The following is a 20,506-nucleotide window of genomic DNA, read 5'->3' as shown; positions in this document are numbered from 1 at the left end:
ACCTTTATATTTATTTGCAATATGTGTTCAAGGTAGCATTAAAACGTAAAAGTGCTATTCAAATAGAAGATTTTCAAAAGACACAAGACAGTTTCTTTATTCCCAGTTGCAACCCGAACTAAATTTCTTTTAGTTTCTTTAAACCCCTTTAATGTACTAGTTAATAACTACATGGAGCATGATGTTTAGTAGAAAAAACTTTAGTTATAGCTGCCAGTGTCTCCCTCATCCTGCCATATGAGTCATATTTTGAGATCAAAAATTGGCCACTTTTTAGTATCATATAGTCTTCTTTCCCAGAAGGATACAGAAAGAAATACAAAATTGTTTCTCATATACTGTTGGGAATGATAAAGTATCACTTTTCTTCTTCCTTACTCCACAGTGTAACAGAACAGAAGAAAGCCTCATAAATGTTCCTAAATTTAATTCTAATCATGCTTTTTTTTTTTGTTTTTTGTCTTTGAGTCAGTCTTAAATCCTGACTTCCTTCCTTTGCAAGATTTGCAGAAATGGTTTGCCCTTTACCTTCCTCTTGGGACTGGTAGAGAAGGAATGGTCCAAAGTCACCCAGCTTGCCTCATGCCTAAGGCAGGACTGAAATTCAAGTCTCCTGGTTTCTGATACAATACTTTTAACCATTATTAACAAGCTGGTGCTCTGTACTCCTGTAAAGCAGCAGTAAACATTCCAGTTCAGACTGAGGGCTCTTTCTGTTTTCTTGTATGAATATGAAATAATTAGTACAATTTTCTTATAAAAATATATGCCTAATGCAAATAAGAAAAGTAATATAATATCGAATAGGTATGAAAGCCTGAAGGAAGAAAAATAAGGCTATGTTATCTTTTAAGGTTCTCATTTTAAAATATTTTAAACATTTTTTATTTGCGCAGTTGAATGTAAACACTAAATATTGGCAAACTGCTTCTTTTCAAAATGCACTGATATTTCACTTCACTCTGTATAAACCAGCCACAGAATACGTTATGAAGTCTTCTTTTTTATTGCTTCATGAAGATGCTTAACACCTGAATCCCTCTAAAGCAGGGCTGTCAGACTCCCGGCCCATGGGCCGGACGCGTCACATGCTGGCCATGCCCATGCCCAGTTTCGCAAAAGAGAAAAAAAGTCCCAATACATCACGTGGTTCCGCCATGATGACATGAGTTTGACACCCCTGCTCTAAATGTTTATATGTTGTGAATTCCCTACACAGATATACACACACACTTAATTATCAGCCTTTTGATATTGTACATCATAAGATGAGGATAATGCCAAAGCTTGCTTTTGTGCCATAGGTGAATGCATATTGGTTTTCCTGGAAAAAATTTTCTCTTCCAATAGTGGTGCAAATGTAGGATTTGGTGGTTTTATAACTTTTAAAATATATATATATGGTTCTGTCCTGAATTATAAATTCCTTTTGGCATTTTATTGCAGGCTTTCTTGTCTAGTGTCTACAGCTATTCAATAAAAAGCCCTCTTTTAAGGTTTACCATGAAGACTCTCACAGCATTTAGTATGTTTAACCAGGAATCTAGAGGGGAAACTAAACAGAAAGCATAGGTAAATAATACTGTATTGGCAATCAGTAGGTTCCTCATCCTTTTGTACCCCAATAGTTTACAGCATTTAGGTCAATAACAATGAAATGCCTTCACAAAACATTTCAAATAGTAGAGATGTTTTGAGGAGGATCTGGAGCTGTTTTTCAGAATATTGTAAAAATCATTGTAGCATACGAATAAAAGTCATCTAAGAATTTCCAGTAAAACTGGGTGTCTGTCTCAGCCAGAAAAAAATATTTGCCTGTTTCCCATTGGAACTGATACCTTGCACAAAGCTTGACTCTTAAAATGTGCTTTTTTATAATGTTTTCCCCCTAGTATCACTCATGTTTTTTAATATTGTGAAGAAACTACAGACCGCCTCTGCGCTGTGCATGCCCAATGAAAAACAGATTTGGAAATAACAGTTTATCTGCTTGGGTGAAGGCTGATTTCCAACACATACCAACATTCTTTAGAGAGGGAGACAAGATAGATTTGAACCAGGATTGAGTGCTTAAATAGCCTATGTACAAACGTCCATTTAACATTTATGTGACAAACATCTCATCTGAATATTCATGAATACCATAGAAGAACTGTGAGGGAAATTATCTGAAATGTGGAAAGGTTTATCTGCTGCTTGCTTAAATTTATTGTGCCCAAATTTTTAAGTATATATTATACAGAAAGTAATCAGAATATTTATATATATCACAAACTATAACACAAATATTTGGTGCTATTTTTATGTTACAGCAATAACTTCTGTGGTTTTAGTTTTCCTGGAATTTAATAGCAAAGAGAAATTAAGTGCAAAATCGGTAGCTTGAGAAATGGCCAAAAAAAATCAAGTCTGTTTCTTTTATTGGCAACTCCTAAATAGTACTAATGTTCCAATAATTAAAAATGTATTAAGGTGAAGTAATGATTGAAAAAATAATTGTATTGTTTCAGCTAAGCCTGTATTGGGAGAAATTTATTTTAATATCTGAACACCTATAAATGTAAAAATATGCATGTAAAAAGAAGAGGCTGTGTTCTTTCCATAAAGTACAGTTTTGACCCTCCAAGTAGAACAGAGGTGTCAAACTCATCATGCCAAATTCATCATGTGCCGGCCATGCCACCCTGTTTTAGCGAAGGGGGGGATGTGATATGTCACGTGACGACAATGTGACTGCGAGTTTGACACCCCTGAAGTAGAGTCTACTGGGGAATAGCTCAGTACAGGTTTTCTGTTTTGGAAGGAACTGGCTCATGAATTATTTGGGATGCTTTCATATTGTCATTTTGGAAGAATTCAGAGTTCAACAAGAAAGGAGGGGTCATGGGAAGGAAGCTACTACATTTTCAAAAGTTATTTACAACCTATTTTCTAAATTGATCACGATAACTGGGTTAGGAGTAGTAAAAAGTAAATTGTTACAGTAAAAAATTTGCATGAGGAGAGATTACTAATTTGAAATAGATTGCTATTAGTCTATTTTCAACTAAGTGAAGAGCACCATGACTTTAAAATGTAAGTGGGCTGAACAAGAATTAACAAAGTATAAAACGTGGCCGATTTCCTAAATCTGCATGATTGTAGTTCCACTGAGTGCCTTAGAAGGAGAAAGGATACTTTGTGTACCCTTTACTTTCCCAGCTTCTTCCTTTCCTCCAGCTAGAGTTCCAGAGCTGTGTCTGTAGCCACATTGTTGTAATAATGAGCACAAAAGATGTGCAGCGTGGAGTAGCTATTGATTGAGAAAACCACACAAAACAATTGTTAGATCCACTAGAAAGATGTCAAAATCTGTAGCCTTTAATGGGAACCAATAAAAGAGCTTTAAAAAACCCCAGGTTTTTAACATCTCCAAAATGCCATATCAAGCTGCATTTGAGGCATTAAAAACTGGCACAAGTTAAAGGCTGAAGTAACTACTTTGAGCTAGTCTTAGGCTTGCAAATGGATAATGTGAGCATACATTTATTTAGATGTAAAATCTGAGAATTGCAGCCTTTTTGAGATTAAGATAAAATCAGAGTGTACCCTAGTGATTGAATTCAATTAGCTACAGAAATATAGGAGAGGAGGATCCTTTGCCTTGCAAAGCAGCTTCAAATGTCTCTTTCACTTTGAAGTTAAAACATACCCCCCTAAAGATTTACAACATTCTAATAACTTTCAAACAAGAAAAAAAAAGACAGGGCAGTAACCCTGATCTAGCAATAATACTATGCACTACTTAAATACTATAATGGAATGTAGAATTGATCGGGGAAAGAATGAATGAATTGTGAAGAGAGGAGAAATGGCAACTGATTTCTGAGAATGTGGAAAATGTGAGAACAAAAACAAACCTGCCTTGATTTTTTCCCTTTTTTGTATAAGATAAGGTTAGCCATTAATGGACTTAAAGATGATGGGGGAAATGCAATGGTCAATTATGCAGATTTATTCTGGTTAGCAAAGCCTAAACAATTCTCTTCAAGTTTACTTTCACAGGAACCTGAGTGTCTGGGAGACCTAATTAGTTGATTAGATAATTATAGCTTCTAAACCCATTCCAGGAGTCAAGCTTCTTAGATGGTACATACCTGACTTCAGTTGCCACATAACAAAATTTTAGGGGTGGGGGGTTGAGGAAGAAAGTAATTTAGGAATACTTCTTTTAATAAATGATATTTGTGAGTTTGGGTTGTATCCAAGACTTCTGTGCATAGAATGATTATTCCCCTAGGTTTTTTTTTTAATTTCTACAACCCTGCTCTCCCCCAAAAAATCTTTTATCCCTGGGGAATTATGTGTTCCTTTAAATAATGGGAATCAAACTCGCTGCATCATGTTGCCATCACATGATGTTTTGTGACTTTTTCCCTTCTTGGAGCTAGGGTGGGTGTGGCCTGCGCATGATGCATTTGGCCTATGGGCCACCAGTTTGACACCCCTGGTTTAAATAGTGGGTGCAGTATCCTGCAGAATTTCAGTGAAGGGCAAGGTTTGAAATTTTAGGCTAATTCCATGTTATGCAGCCTCAAATGTTGAGAGTTCGTTATTCAAATGAACTACAAGAGAAGGAAAGAGTCAATTCATTAGTTATTCAATCACTGAAGTAATTCCAAGGCTATTTAGAGGGAAGAGGAGGGAAATCTATTGGCATATGTTAGTGTTGATTTGTTCAACAGATACAACACTTCTGGCATAAAAGTGTTTAACATGCAATATTTGTTTCAACAAAACATTAAAATGATGTAAATGTAACAAACTAAATGCAACTCAAAAAGTTGGGAAAACCTAGCATTAACAGGTTGTTTAACCAATTACAGCTCTGTATGTATTAGATTAATTTCTTTGAAGGACACGTTATGAGAACTTTGTATTTCTGTCTTATATAACAATGAAATTGCATTTAATGTTTCAGTCAGAACAGTTCTGAAAAAGTAATCTGTTCTTCTGGTCCTTGACATTTTTCATAGCATTAGAAGAACTGTTTTTTCCACCATTGGTTGATGTGTCCTTGGATATGTCATTTACTTCCAGCTCAGCTTGATATTCCATAGTAACATACTTTAGATCATGTCAAACTGCAGAGTGCTGTTAATGGCAATTGCTGAACTGTCCTCCCCTTCTTTTGAAAACCCCAGGTCATGTGAGAAATATAATACTAATTAGAATTCTAGCATTCTGACATAAGAAGTACAAAGCTGCTATATACTATATACTATAATATATAGTATATAGCAGCTTTATAGTATATATTATAATATATTCTATTACAGGTCTTAAATAAATTAATGTTATGGTGTTATAACTGGCAGCACCTTGTCAGTTATGGCCGATCTTAAAAAGTTACAGGGGTCAGAATTCATTAGGACTTGGAGGAAACCATCAGGAAAGCCCTGGGCTCCAGGTGATATTGGAAAGTCCTCCAAAAAAAGAAGATTTGGCAAGAACAATTGTCAAACCACATGTTCTTGAAATCACCAAATAGTCTTACTGGTAAGGACATAAGATTAGGAATTTAACAGAATTCCTTTAATGCTTGGAAGGGGGAATCTATGAACCTTCCAGATGTTGTTGAACATCTAAGAATACTTTTCTGACTCCCATCATAGCTTCTTTATCCCTTATACACTGGTATGATTTGATACTAATTACATCCATTCTCAGATCAGGAGGGTCTCCAGACTAATAACCTCATAGTTGGATTACTCTATTATGCTGTATGTGGGACTGCTCTTGAAGACCACATGGAACTTAGCTGGTCCAGAACTCGGTAGCATAAGCAATGATTGGCATGCCTCAGTCTTTCTGCATATCACTATCCTGCAAGCTGTACTAGTTGCCAATAAATGTCTGAGTACAATTCAAGATGCTGCTAGTGCTTATCACCTACAAAAGCAGGTTTATGCCTGTCAATTAAGAGCAGGCAGAATTGATGTGTTTCACCTACCAATTAAACAGTGGCATCTGTTGAGACCCCTGTTAAGGGTAATCTGGGTTCACAACCAAGGTTGTGGACTATTGAGCAGAGTACCCTACGCATGAAAATGACTGAGACTGGTTGTATACAATAACAGTCACTTGCAGACAAACTGGGGTTTGATATTCCTTTACTTTTAGGGAAAAGGCAAAGTCATAGTCCAAAAACAATTCCAGGTCATACACATATAAAACCAGTCAGGGATGCTACAAAGTCTTCTTATCAACATAGACTTGGACAACAAACAAGGTCTTCTTTCAGTTCAGTAAAACACAATTCAATTCACAACAGTCAGTATCTTGAGGAATCAGTAACTAGCCATGATCAAGTAACGACCATAAAGCTCAAATATACAGTTGCAGCATGTCTTCAGCTTACAATGCTATAGCATCCCTGTAGATTCCCCACAAGCCATAATTTAATAGTCCTTTTATACATTGGCTATAGAGCTCAACCAATCAGGATGCTTGCATGATGCAGCACAGCCTTAAATTAATATCATGCCTTTCCACAAACATATAGTTAGTTTATATATTGCGTGGCAAACTAGTAAGGCAAATAACAAGTTCCTGACAACCCCCAAAAAATGTCTTAAATTCTGGCATATGCCCATTGGAACACCATACAGTACATATGAGATCTATGTGGTTTCCATCTTCACATTCTGTAAATCTTTTAGAATTTGGCTGTTTTTCCTGGTCCTTGTTGAGATAGAGTGACTGCTGAATTCCTGTCTAGTATATTTTTTATAACTTGTCTGGACATATATGAGCATTTTATCATTGTTTTTCTATTCTTTTAAAATGTAAACCCAAAATCTCTTTGATGTTGGGTGGCCTTTAAATCTAACAGATAAATAAATTATACACAGAGCCCAGTAAAGCCATGATAGGGGGAGGAATTTACAAGAATAGATGACAGGAAAGAAGGCACACACACTTTACACAGTACTTTAAAATTATACACAGCTAATAATGCACAGAAAAAAATAAATAACTGCAGCAGGAAAACTAAGTGAAAACTAACCCAATCAAATGTCTTTAAACAAACTAAAATGTTGCATGTTGGGAAAAAAGGGTGAAAAAATAAGGTTCCCATCATTAGACATAGTTTTTACTGACATGATAATCTAAAGGAGACTTCTCTTAATAAAATACAGCAATTTTCCTGCTACTCCTAAGTTTCTAGTGATTACTTTTGGTCTTGTCAGCTTGGATTTCTGGTAACTGCCAGAATGGGGAAAGTTAAATTACTACCCCTTTGGTTGAAAAAAAAAATCAAGAATGAAAACAGATGTTTTGAAAGAACTGCACCAAAATGTCAATAGTTAAGTTAGCATTATCTGTATCATAAACATCAATGCTTGATGTTTTACGGCAGGGGTGTCAAACTTGTGTCGTCACGGCGTTGTCACATGATGTATCGTGACTTTTTTCCCCTTCACTAAATCAGGCGTGGGGATGGCCAGCATGTGACACATCCAGCTCGTGGGCTGCGAGTTTGATACCCCTGCCTTAAAAGGAGATTCCAAGAGATGCAAATTTCATGAACCTTACACATATGTGGAAAAAACTAAGTATGGATCATGTTGGTTAAAATAATTAGACCCTTATTATCTGAACCTTTATTGCAAGTGTGTCAAACTCATGGCCAGCAGGCTGGATACATCATGCACCGGCCACACCCACACCCAGTTTAGCGAAGGGGGAAAAGTCACGATATGTCATGTGACGACTCCGTGACGACGCGAGTTTGACACCCCCGCTCTATTGTTAAAATTATCAAAATAAATTGAGTGCTATTTTATTTGTTATAGTTGGAAGTGACCCAAATATTTTTCATCTCCTTGGATACTGGGTGAATCTTGGTCAAGAGGCAAAGTGGTACCATTGTGAGCCATAGAATTTGTTTTTTTATGTTCACTTTTGGAGTTTCGGACTTTCTTGATGTGATTCCTGAAGCAGCATTTGACTGAGTATTTGAAAATCAAGTAGCTGAATTCAATTATATTTAAGGCTATGCACAAACAGGATGTCACCACCACAATGTATAGGAAAATTTTCTTCTCAGTAGGTTTGGATATGTAGCAATCAACTGTGTTAGGACAAGGACTTCTGTCACATTGCACAAGGCGGGGTACATCAAATCCTCCATACATCTTGTAAAACAAATAGAGGAAACCTATTTCAAATCCAGTTTTGGAAAGGAGGCTGATGAGATAGGTGCAGAGCAATCCCCCATCAATACTTTTCAAATTCTTATACAGTTTTGTTTGGTGTCTCTTTTCCCTGCTTTCTCGATAAGCGACATGGAGAACAACTAGAAGTGATGGCGTAGAAACCATGATCAGTTGCAAGGCCCAAAGCCTGCCTTGGGAAATTGGGAAGAAATGATCAAAGCAGACATTTTCACAGCCAGGTTGTCTGATGTTACACTCAAACTCCTTCTGTTCATCTTTCCAGACATGTTCAGCAGCTACAACGTAGACAAGAAGGCGAAATATAAACACAATAGCCAGCCAGACTCTGCCAATTTCTGTTGAGTATTTATTTACACCACTTAGAATATCTCGCAGGAATCCCCAGCTCATAGTTTCTCCTTCAAGAAGGTCAAGGAACTGTAACAAAACAAAATATGTGGTATGAACATGTCCTCTTTTAGCCAATAATATATATGGGAGGTAGATCCAGAATATAGTTGATGTGGGAATTAGGTTAATAGGTAGATTTTTCAACAGCATTTAAAAAACAAAATGGTATATAGGAATTTCAAGTACTAGAATCTCTTGCATCAAGTTGGGAGAATTAAAGAATTTGGTTGTGTACAAAACAAGATCTAGATGCTGTGTGTATAACAGTAACCTATGAAACAGGCAGAATTGGGTATGCGATGATTCCTGGATGTAAAAATTACGGAAGATCAAAGGAAGTGTGCACTAGGTGAAATGCCACTTTTTAAATAACAAGGGGTATTTAAGGGAAATAAGTTGGGTAATTGCCAGAGACCAACTTTTAATTCTGCTCAAAGGTGCTTTTTCCAAAGGCAACTGGACTATGTTTTTCCCTTGAAAAATTTGCCTCAAGGGAATTTAAAATTTAACATTTAATTTTAATTCTGCTCTTTTGCTACTAGAGGGTGCTGTTCTCTCATTTAATAGCCCTTTATCTCTCATTTACAATGCATCATCCAATAATAAAAAGCTGCATTTTTCCTCTTGTATTTTGCTAATATAAAATGCAACTGATAAATTGTAATCCTATTTTTTAAAAAAAAAAAGTTTAAGTGCATTATCTTAAATAACAATTTTAAATGGCTAAATATGTGTGGCCATGTGTTTAGATAAAGCAGGTGGAGATACAGGCAGTCCTTGTTTAGCAATTGCCTTGTATAATTACCTTTCACAGATATGACAGTGTTGAAAAAGTAATTTTGCAAGCAATCCTCACATTTATAATCTTTACAGGTCAGTAAAGCAAAGGAAAGCTGAAGTAAAATTGTAAGCATAGTCATGATTTCACTTAGCGGCCACTTCACTTAAATGACTGAGTTGCTTGTCCCAACTGCAGTAAATAAGGACTACTTGCAAAATTTACATTAGATAAAAATTACATAAATAAGAGTCATGTCAAACCTCTGAATAGTGAGAGTGGTTCAAGATGCAAGAGTTTAAAGATGTCAGGTGCTATTTAAACCAACCACCATGTTGATGTTCTTGCCTCTCAACAGAGTTAATAGAAACAACTTCCAAGCTTCACGGGAAAGATGATGAGCTTTTGAAGCACTTTCCAAATCCAACTTTTAAAAAAAAAAATAAGGACAGAAAGGAATCAAGCTACATGATTCTGTCATTGCTTAAAACCTTTGAGATACTATAGCAATGGGCTTCTTTCATAGTTGAGGGCTGGTAGGTTGACTCAGCCTTCCATCCTTCCAAGGTCGGTAAAATGAGGACCCAGATTGTTGGAGGAAATATCATCAAATGGTATATAAGTCTAAGTGCAATTGCTATTGGGACAGAACCAGGACTTGTTGCTCTGGTGAATGACCACTGCTGAGAACTGGATGGGAGAGGTGTGACTTCTTGCTCCTATGAGACCTCTTAGCATTGCTCATTTAATCATGGTGTTCTTCTGGACCGCCTTGTGTCAAGCCCCACAGAGCTGGCAAAGTCAAGAAGCAAGAGCCATGTGGATTCCAGGAAGGATATAAGGGGCATGCATAAGAGCACCAACGTGCCTACTTTTCCTGTCCTAATGTTCCCTTTGATTGTATCCAATTTGTATGGTTATTTCATGCTTATACTTATATATACTGTTGTGTTTGACTAAATAAATAAATAAATAAATAAATAAATAAATAAATAAATAAATAAAGCCAATCAGAGTAAAAATATAATTTTTAAAACTGTAAAAGCAAGTGTCCAGGAAATCTTATTGCCAATCAATTTAACCAAAGTCTCTTTGAAATGGTTCCTTCCTTCACTTATGGACTGAGCTACCTGTTCTTGCACCACTGAACTTCAGCACTGACTTTCCCACAGTCTCTCACATCTAGAGGGGTGGAGAGTTGGGACACTGTCTTGCATTAGCTTCACCCCAGAGCAAATAGTTCCAACTGATAGTTATGGGAGAGGAAAGATCAAGCCTTTGTTTTTCTAGTGTGGAGTACCACCCAATTTGGTCCTTTCCTCAGTTATTCAACATTTAGAGTTGGAAAACTAGTTAGCTTGAGGTGAGGGGACATCAACACACTGATTATATTCAATTGTTCATCACCATACAGGCCAGGTTGAAGATGTTATAGAAGTCTTGAGCTGACTCGTGGAAGTTGTAAGGAACTGGATGAGAAGAAAAAAAGCTCAGCATAAACTCAAGCAAAATGGAGCTATTCTTCAGCCAGGAGTAGCCTGGCTATCCTGTGGTTTCTCGTTATGGTGGTGTGATCCCCCAGTCTGTAACTTGAGGGGTCCTGAATGGCTCCTGCTTAAGCACCAGATAAAGGTCATGACTAAAGAGATCTTTGCCCAGCTGATGAATCAATTATGGCCCTACTCAGACCAACAATAACTCATGCCTTGATCACCATACAATTTCAGCCCTCCATATGAGACTGTTTTTGAAGAGTCAACTCTGCTTGAAATCTGCTTTATTTGTTGGATTTAAAAAGCTCTCCAAGACTACAGAACAACAAATATTATTATGCACTTTCAAACAATGCTAAAATGTATTTTAAAGAACCATTGGAACATTTTTATAATAAAGTAAAAGCAAGGGAGGGAGGAAAGACACAAACTTCAAAGTTATTTAGAATCTCCACTCAATAAACAAATCAGCCTCTTATCAATTGAACAATATTTTTGCTGTTTATTTACTTAGATCCTAAGCTATTTTGACTATGTGCCAACAAGCTTAGCACAATTGCATGCCACCAAGTTAACCACAAAGATGGCATTCTATTATTTACATTCCATTTTAGAAGAACACATCTACATATTCCTTAAGATCACTAGAAAACATACTTACCTTCAGAGTGGCAAGTGATTGTCAGCACAGCAGAATTCAGGAGCATTAAAAATTAATCTTTCATTTCCCAGAAAGTCACAAGCCTTGAAAATGGAGTCAGGTGGTTTCCTAGGCAGTGCAATCTACATAAGTGCAACCTGATCATTTCTTTTAATATATTATTCAAAAGAGAAACCTAGCCTGCCTTCTCTTGGCCACCAGTTAAGTAGTTTCTCATCTATTGTTTTCTTTCATTTTCAAAATAATATTAATGTGGACAGTGGTGGGTTTCAAAAAAATTTACTACCGGTTTTGTGGGTGTGGCTTGGTGGGCATGGCAGGGGAAGAATACTGTAACATCTCCATTCCTACCCCACTCCAGGGGAAGGTTACTGCAAAAATCCCCATTTCTTTTCAATCATCTGGGACCTGGGAGGCAGAGAATAGATGGGGCAGGGCCAGTCAGAATTTTTACTACCGGTTCTCCAAACTACTCAAAATTTTCACTACCAGTTCTCCAGAATTGGTCAGAACCTGCTGAAACCCACCTCTGAATGTGGACCAGAACTGACATGTAACTTGGAAATACCTGAAGTAAAGAGTAGTTGAGAGACAATTACTGCCAGACTTGGACTTATTGACCTATTCTCAATGAATAAATGACCTCTTTTGGTGAAGAGGAGCCAATGCAGACAAAAATACCTCACAAAGGCATATAAGAGAGAAAAATTGAGCAAAAGATTCTGAACTTGTTGGAAGAAAGGCAGGATCCAAATCTAGCTCTGCAATATAATGTGGCAGGTTATTCGGCTGCTAACCTCCTGTGTTTTGTTTTAATTCTATAAAAAAATCCACAGTGAGGGACAATGTTGTGATACCTTTATCATGTTCAATTTTCAAATACAAAAGTTTTCATTCTGCAATGCCATATTCTAACTTACTTAATTGTATTGGAATCTTCCACTTAATACAGAATGACAGAGTTGGAAGCGTCCTTGTAGGTCATCTAGTCCAATCCCCTGCTCAAGCAGGAGACCCAGTCTTTTTTTGAAAGTCTCCAGTGATGAAAAATAAATAAACTGAGAGCGGAAGAAAGTGATGGAAACCCTGGGAAAAAATACCAATCTAACCAAGAAGAGACATGTAACACATGAAAAGTAAGTCTTTTAGGAAAGAATAGGTGATAAAAATGCAGAGTCCTTCACTATCTGGTGGCCGTTTGGTTTGGTGATAGAGTAACGGCCCCACGGAGTCCTGGGAGTCCACGGTCTATCTTGCTAGCCGTGGAGCCTAGTTCTGCTGTAGTGACATCTTGACCGGCTTGGACGGGCTGCTAACCGTACCGTATTTTTTGTTATGCGGAGATTTTCAACTGCGGACCTTCTTGCTCTGCGAGATTCCCGTCTCTCGCAGGTTTGGCCCTCCACACTATCGAGGGCCCATCTTGAGGACGGGTTTTGGAACCCCGAGAGTTGGCATGCTAAATCTAGGAGGCTTAGGGGATTTTTAACTAATTGTTTTAATCGTTTTTTAAGTAGGAGTTTTAATGGAAATTTTAAGGGGGGGAGGGAAACTGACGGGTTGGGTGGGGGGGGATGGGTGGGGGGGAAACCCGTCAGGGAAGGTGCTAAGTCCAACATGTGTTCGCGGCGGTAATTTAACAGGTCCGAAGGCAGAGGGGGAGGGTTTCATTCCAGCTTATCAGGGTCGAGTTATCAATACGGTAAGCGGGAGAGGCAGATATGATGGAAGGGGGGGCCATATCAGGTTTCGGGGGTTCGCTCTCGCTGTTTAAGAGTGATTGAGTGCTCTGGCCCCCCAGGATTTTCCCGTTACCCGAGTGGCCAGAGTACTTGGGACTTGGGCCTTCGGCTGATGTTATGTAATGCTAGGTCCGTGGTTAACAAAGCTCCCCTGATTTCAGATCTAATTCAGGAAGGGACCGCGGACGTTATGGGCATTACGGAAACCTGGTTGGGCACCAAAGGGGGGGTTCCCCTAGTGGAGATGTGCCCACCAGGTTTCCGAGCATTCCATCAGCCGAGGGCCCAGGGTAGGGGTGGTGGGGTGGCGGTTATTATTAAGGAGAGTCTTGAGCCAAGGGAGAGCACTGTGCCTCAGATAGCTGGTGTGAATCCCTCTACGTGAAGTGGGGTCGTAGGACTCAGGTGGGCTTGCTGATCACGTACCTGGCTCCTTGCTGCGTGACAACAGCCCTGCCCGAGCTGTTGGAGTTGCTAGCCGGGTTGGCGGTTGAGACCCCTAGACTGTTGGTCATGGGGGATTTCAATCTGCCATCAACCGGCGCGGCGTCCTCAACGACTCGGGAGTTCACAGCTTCCATGACAGCCATGGACCTGATTCAACTAATTGACGGCCCTACCCACATTGGGGGAGGCACCCTAGACTTTTTATCTCTGGCCAGTGGTTGAATGATCTGATTTTAAATGATTTAGTTGTTGAACTTTTGTCACGGTCAGATCATTTTCTCCTTTGCCTGGACTTTCTGACCGCTACCCACCACCGCAGGGAGACGGAACCAATGCGTTGGTTCCGTCCCAGGCACCTGATGGACCCAGAGAGGTTCCTGACGGAGCTTGGGCCGTTTCCCGAGAATCTGGCCCACGACACGACTGAAGAACTAGTCGCGGCCTGGGAACAGGCCGCGGCTGGAGCTTTGGACCGTGTTGTGCCTTTGCGGCCTCTGACCCGGCGTCGGTCTCAACCAGCTCCTTGGTTCTCCAAGGAGCTGAGGGAGATGAAACGCCGCAGAAGACGCCTAGAGAGTGCCAGGAGATCCAGCCACTCTGAGGCTGACCGAACACTAGTTAGGTCCTATAGCAGGACCTACCTAGTGGCATTGAGGGATGCGAAACGTTTTTACGTTTTCTCCCTCATTGCATCGGCAGATAACCGCCCGGCCGCCCTGTTTCGGGTGACCTGCTCTCTCCTTCAACAGGAGGGGCGGGAGGACCCCTTACAAGGGCATGCCAAGGATTTTAACGGTTATCTATACGATAAAATCGTTCAGCTTCGGGACGGATTGGATCAAAATTGGGTAGATCCAGGCGAGAGTTCCAAGACCCGTCTTGTTGAGGTGGTTTGGGATAACTTTGACCCTGTGACTCCCGAGGACATGGACAGGTTGCTGGGTAGGTTGAATGCCACCACATGTTTACTGGATCCGTGCCCCTCCTGGTTGGTGCTGGCCACGCAGGAGGTGACACGAGGCTGGCTCCAGTGGATTACTAATGCTTTTTTGCGGGAGGGGATCTTTCCCGCTGCCTTGAAAGAGGCAGTGGTGAGACCTCTCCTCAAGAAGCCTTCCCTGGACTTTCTGACCGCTACCCACCACCGCAGGGAGACGGAACCAATGCGTTGGTTCCGTCCCAGGCGCCTGATGGACCCAGAGAGGTTCCTGACAGAGCTTGGGCCGTTTCCCGAGAATCTGGCCCACGACACGACTGAAGAACTAGTCGCGGCCTGGGAACAGGCCGCGGCTGGAGCTTTGGACCGTGTTGTGCCTTTGCGGCCTCTGACCCGGCGTCGGTCTCAACCAGCTCCTTGGTTCTCCAAGAAGCTGAGGGAGATGAAACGCCGCAGAAGACGCCTAGAGAGTGCCTGGAGATCCAGCCACTCTGAGGCTGACCGAACACTAGTTAGGTCCTATAGCAGGACCTACCTAGTGGCATTGAGGGATGCGAAACGTTTTTACGTTTCCTCCCTCATTGCATCGGCAGATAACCGCCTGGCCGCCCTGTTTCGGGTGACCCGCTCTCTCCTTCAACAGGAGGGGCGGGAGGACCCCTTACAAGGGCGTGCCGAGGAGTTTAACGGTTATCTATACGATAAAATCGTTCAGCTTTGGGACGGATTGGATCAAAATTGGGTAGATCCAGGCGAGAGTTCCGAGACCCGTCTTGTTGAGGTGGTTTGGGATAACTTTTACCCTGTGACTCCCGAGGACATGGACAGGTTGCTGGGTAGGTTGAATGCCACCACATGTTTACTGGATCCGTGCCCCTCCTGGTTGGTGCTGGCCACGCAGGAGGTGACACGAGGCTGGCTCCGGGGGATTACTAATGCCTTTTTGCGGGAGGGGATCTTTCCCACTGCCTTGAAAGAGGCAGTGGTGAGACCTCTCCTCAAGAAGCCTTCCCTGGACCCAGCTGTTTTAGGGAATTACCGCCCAGTCTCCAATCTTCGCTTCACGGCGAAGGTTGTAGAGAGTGCGGTGGCATGTCAGCTACCCCAGTACCTGGATGAAACTGTCTATCTAGACCTGTTCCAGTCCGGCTTTCAGCCCGGTTACAGTACAGAGACAGCTTTGGTCGTGTTGGTGGATAATCTCTGGAGGGCCAGGGACAAGGGTTACTCCTCTGCCTTGGTCCTATTAGACCTCTCAGCGGTTTTTGATACCATCGACCATGGTATCCTGCTGCGCCAGCTGGAGGGGTTGGGAGTGGGAGGCACCGTTTATCGGTGGTTCTCCTCCTACCTCTCTGACCGGACGCAGACGGTGTTGACAGGAGGGCAGAGATCGACTCCGAGGTGCCTCATGTGCGGGGTGCCGCAGGGATCGATTCTCTCACCCCTCCTGTTCAACATCTATATGAAGCCACTGGGTGAGATCATCAGTGGTTTTGGGGTGAGATACCAACTGTACGCTGATGACACTCAGCTGTACTTTTCCACCCCAGGCCACCCCAGCAAAGCTTTTGAAGTGCTGTCCCGGTGTTTGGAAGCCGTACGGGTCTGGATGGGGAGGAACAGGCTCAAACTTAATCCCTCCAAGATGGAGTGGCTGTGGATGCCGGCACCCCGGTACAGTCAGCTGCACATGCGGCTGTCTGTTGGGGGTGAGTCGTTGGCCCCAATGGAGAAGGTGCGCAACTTGGGCGTGCTCCTGGATGGACGGTTGTCCTTTGAAGAACACTTGACGACCATCTCCAGGAGAGCTTTTTATCAGGTTCGCCTGATCCGCCAGTTGCGTCCCTTCCTGGACCGGGATGCCTTATGCACGGTCACTCATGCTCTCATTACTTCTCGCTTGGACTATTGCAATGCTCTCTACATGGGGCTCCCCTTGAAGAGCACTCGGAGACTCCAGCTAGTCCAGAATGCGGCTGCGCGGGTTATTGAGGGAGCGGGTCAGAGCTCCCACGTAACACCTATCCTGCGCAGACTGCACTGGCTACCTGTTGTCTTCCGGGTGCGCTTCAAGGTATTGGTTACCACCTTCAAAGCGCTCCATGGCTTAGGACCGGGTTACTTACGGGACCGTCTACTGCCGTCTTCTATCTCCCAGCGACCAGTGCGTTCCCATAGAGAGGGACTCCTTAGGGTGCCGTCAGCCAAACAATGTCAACTGGCGGCCCCCAGGGGGAGGGCCTTCTCTGTGGAGGCTCCTACCCTGTGGAACGAGCTTCCCCCTGGACTTCGACAATTACCTGACTTTAGGACCTTTCGGCCCGAACTTAACACCTATTTATTTCGTATGGCTGGACTGGCTTGATTTTTAAATTTTTAATTTAATTTAAATGGGTTTTAAATTTTTGTAATTTTATGGGTGTAATTTTATGGGTGTAATTTTAAATTTTTTGACAAATTGAATAAGTTTTTTAAGGGTTGTTTTTTAATATTGTATGTGTCTGTGTTTGTATTTTATTTGGTTGTTCACCGCCCTGAGTCCTTCGGGAGAAGGGCGGTATACAAATTAAAATATTATTATTATTATTATTATTATTATTATTATTATTATTATTATTATTATTATTATTATTATTATTATTGTTATTGTTATTGTTATTGTTATTGTTATTGTTATTGTTATTGTTATTATTGTTATTATTATTGTTGTTGTTGTTGTTATTGTTATTATTATTATTGTTGTTGTTGTTGTTATTGTTGTTATTGTTATTATTGTTATTATTATTGTTGTTGTTGTTGTTGTTGTTGTTGTTATTATTATTATTATTATTATTATTATTATTATTATTATTATTATTATTATTATTATTATTATTATTATTATTATCTCTATAGTTAGTGTCACTATTAGTCAGTAGGTTTGTAGGGGCCAGTCAATGCATGGTTTGTGAAATAAGCCACAACTAGCTTATTTCACAACGCATTATACTAAACAACAAATAACAAATTATACACAAGTGTTTTCTTCTAACAAAAACCAATCCACAATATGGTTTAGTGCAATGAGTGATCTTAAAGGCTGAGTTCAGCCTTATGGCTAGAGACTATCCAAATAATGTGTATCTCGAAGCATCAATATGGGATGTAAACTAAATAACATGCAGGTAGACCTCAGCTTACGACCACATTTGAACCCAAAATTTTTGTTGTTAAGTGAGACATTTTAAACTGAATTTTACCCAATTTTATGACCTTTCTTGCAACAGTTGTTAAGTGAATCACTGCAGTTGTTAAGTTAGTAATACAACTGTTAAGTGAATCTGGTTTCCCCATTGACTTTGCTTGTCAGAAGGTCGCAAAAGGTGATCACATAACGCCAGAACACTGCAACCATCATAAATACGAGTCAGTTGCCAAGCACCTAAATTTTGATTACGTGACCATGGGGATGCTGCAAGGGTCATGAATGTGAAAAATGGTTGTAAGTCACTTTTTTCAGTGCCATTATAACTTCAAATGGTCACTAAATCAACTGCTGTAAGTTGAGAACTACCTGAATTTCTGTCATTTATAGAATTTAGAATAGAATAGAATTTTTATTGGCCAAGTGTGATTGGACACACAAGGAATTTGTCTTGGTGCATATGCTCTCAGTGTACATAAAAGAAAAGATACGTTCATCAAGATACAACATTTACAACACAATTGATGGTCAATATATCAATATAAATCATAAGGATTGCCAGCAAAAAGTTATAGTCATACAGTCATAAGTGGAAAGAGATTGGTGATGGGAACTATGAAACGATTAATAGTAGTGCAGATTCAGTAAATAGTCTGACAGTGTTGAGGGAATTATTTGTTTAGCAGAGTGATGGCCTTCGGGGAAAAACTGTTCTTGTGTCTAGTTGTTCTGGTGTGCAGTGCTCTATAGCGTCATTTTGAGGGTAGGAGTTGAAACAGTTTATGTCCAGGATGCGAGGGATCTGCAAATATTTTCACGGCCCTCTTCTTGATTCGTGCAGTATACAGGTCCTCAATGGAAGGCAGGTTGGTAGCAATTATTTTTTCTGCAGTTCTAATTATCCTCTGAAGTCTGTGTTTTTCTTGTTGGGTTGCAGAACCGAACCAGACAGTTATAGAGGTGCAAATGACAGACTCAATAATTCCTCTGTAGAACTGAATCAGCAGCTCCTTGGGCAGTTTGAGCTTACTGAGTTGGCGCAGAAAGAACATTCTTTGTTGTCCTTTTTTAATGATGTTTTGATGTTAGCTGTCCATTTGAGATCTTGATATGATAGAACCCAGAAATTTGAAGGTTTCTACTGTTGATACTGTGTTGTCAAGTATTGTGAGAGGTGGAAGTATGGAAGGGTTTCTCCTAAAGTCTACCACCATTTCTACGGTTTTGAGTGTGTTCAGTTCCAGATTGTTTTGGTTGCACCACAAGGCTAGTCGTTCGACCTCTTGTCTATATGCGGATTAGTCATTGTCTCGAATGAGACCAATCACTGTTGTGTCATCTGCAAACTTCAGTAGCTTAACAGATGGATCATTGGAGATGCAGTCATTGGTATACAGAGAGAAGAGAAGTGGGGAGAGCACACAGCCTTGGGGGCCCCCTGTGCTAATTGTACAGGTATTTGATGTGATCTTGCTTAGCTTCACCTGCTGCTTCCTGTTTGTTAGGAAGCTTGTGATCCACTTACAAGTCTGTTCTGGTACCTGTAGCTGGTTTAGCTTAGTTAGAAGAGTGTCTGGAATGATGGTATTGAATGCTGAACTAAAGTCTACAAAAAGGACCCTTGCATAGGTCTTTGGAGACTCAAGATGTTGTAGGATGTAGTGCAGAGCCATATTAACAGCATTATATTTTTAGCTGTCTGACAGAAGCCTAACTCTGCTCTGAGTAATAGTTCTGGCTTTGTGGTGCACTTTCTGCCATGAAGCTTTATTCAATGTAAACATATATGAAAATGAATCAAAACCATACAAAAACGAATGGAACAAAACACTGTTTGTCTACTGTGATATTTAAAGTGATCTTTTATCTTTTTGTTTAGTATTATTTAATGAGTGACTCATTTATTTTAATTTTTATTTACCAAAGCAAGACAAGCAACAGAATTTAATCTCTTTCAACAGTCGGTACACAGAAATAGTAATGTATTAATCTTGATAAGATATTTAATTTCGAGATGTAAACATTCACTTCTACTGTGTTTTATGAAAAATACTTGTGACTCAGGATACACACACAACACACAATTTTAACAGGTCAGTCAGTGGCTCATACTGACAAATTCAGCTTGTTCTCATGTAGTTTTCCCCAACTTGATGTCTGCCAAATGTATTGGGCTTCCACCTTTGACCCAAATCAGTGTTGAGCTGTAGAACCTGGCCCTGATGGGATTTGTTGATTTATATGGATTTATAAGAGAGGTGAATGCTACCAACATCCTCTTTGTTTTCTTCAGCAAGGATTCATTATAAAAGCTGTTGCCACAACATAACTGCTAGTAGAGCAGAGGATGCACTGTGAGTTAAATATTGACATAAAACACAGATGGCTCGTTGAATCTTTGCTACTAATGCAGATTGTCTTCATTTTCATTCTTTCCTATTTGCAAACAAGTAATGCATATGAATTGCATTTACACAGACAAATGTCACATTCTGTTTAAATAAGAAAGTGTGGTTTGCTAATCTTAGATTATGCTACCCTCCCCAGGCTCTTTAAATATGTTGACTGGCAATGGCCATGTTGTTGCCTAGGAATTCTGGGAATTGTAGTTTGAATCCAAACATATCTGTAGAAGGCTCCCTAAGTCAG

The 20,506-nt window shown here is 40.3% G+C and overlaps 1 protein-coding gene across 1 annotated transcript; it reads right to left on the bottom strand.

Moving 5' to 3' along the window:
• Positions 1-5,039: 5,039 nt before the first annotated feature.
• GJB7 (gap junction protein beta 7) lies at positions 5,040-11,614 on the bottom strand. The gene is made up of 2 exons (XM_058164060.1): positions 11,545-11,614; positions 5,040-8,639 (listed from the first exon to the last, which is right to left on the bottom strand). Exon 2 carries the CDS (start codon positions 8,610-8,612, stop codon positions 7,833-7,835), a length of 780 nt encoding a protein of 259 aa, XP_058020043.1. The 5' UTR covers positions 8,613-8,639; positions 11,545-11,614; the 3' UTR covers positions 5,040-7,832.
• Between the last annotated feature and the right edge of the window lie 8,892 nt (positions 11,615-20,506).

Source organism: Ahaetulla prasina, chromosome 1, assembly GCF_028640845.1.
Source record: "Ahaetulla prasina isolate Xishuangbanna chromosome 1, ASM2864084v1, whole genome shotgun sequence".
NCBI classification, from domain to species: domain Eukaryota; kingdom Metazoa; phylum Chordata; class Lepidosauria; order Squamata; family Colubridae; genus Ahaetulla; species Ahaetulla prasina.
This window is presented reverse-complemented; position numbering and strand designations above follow the sequence as displayed.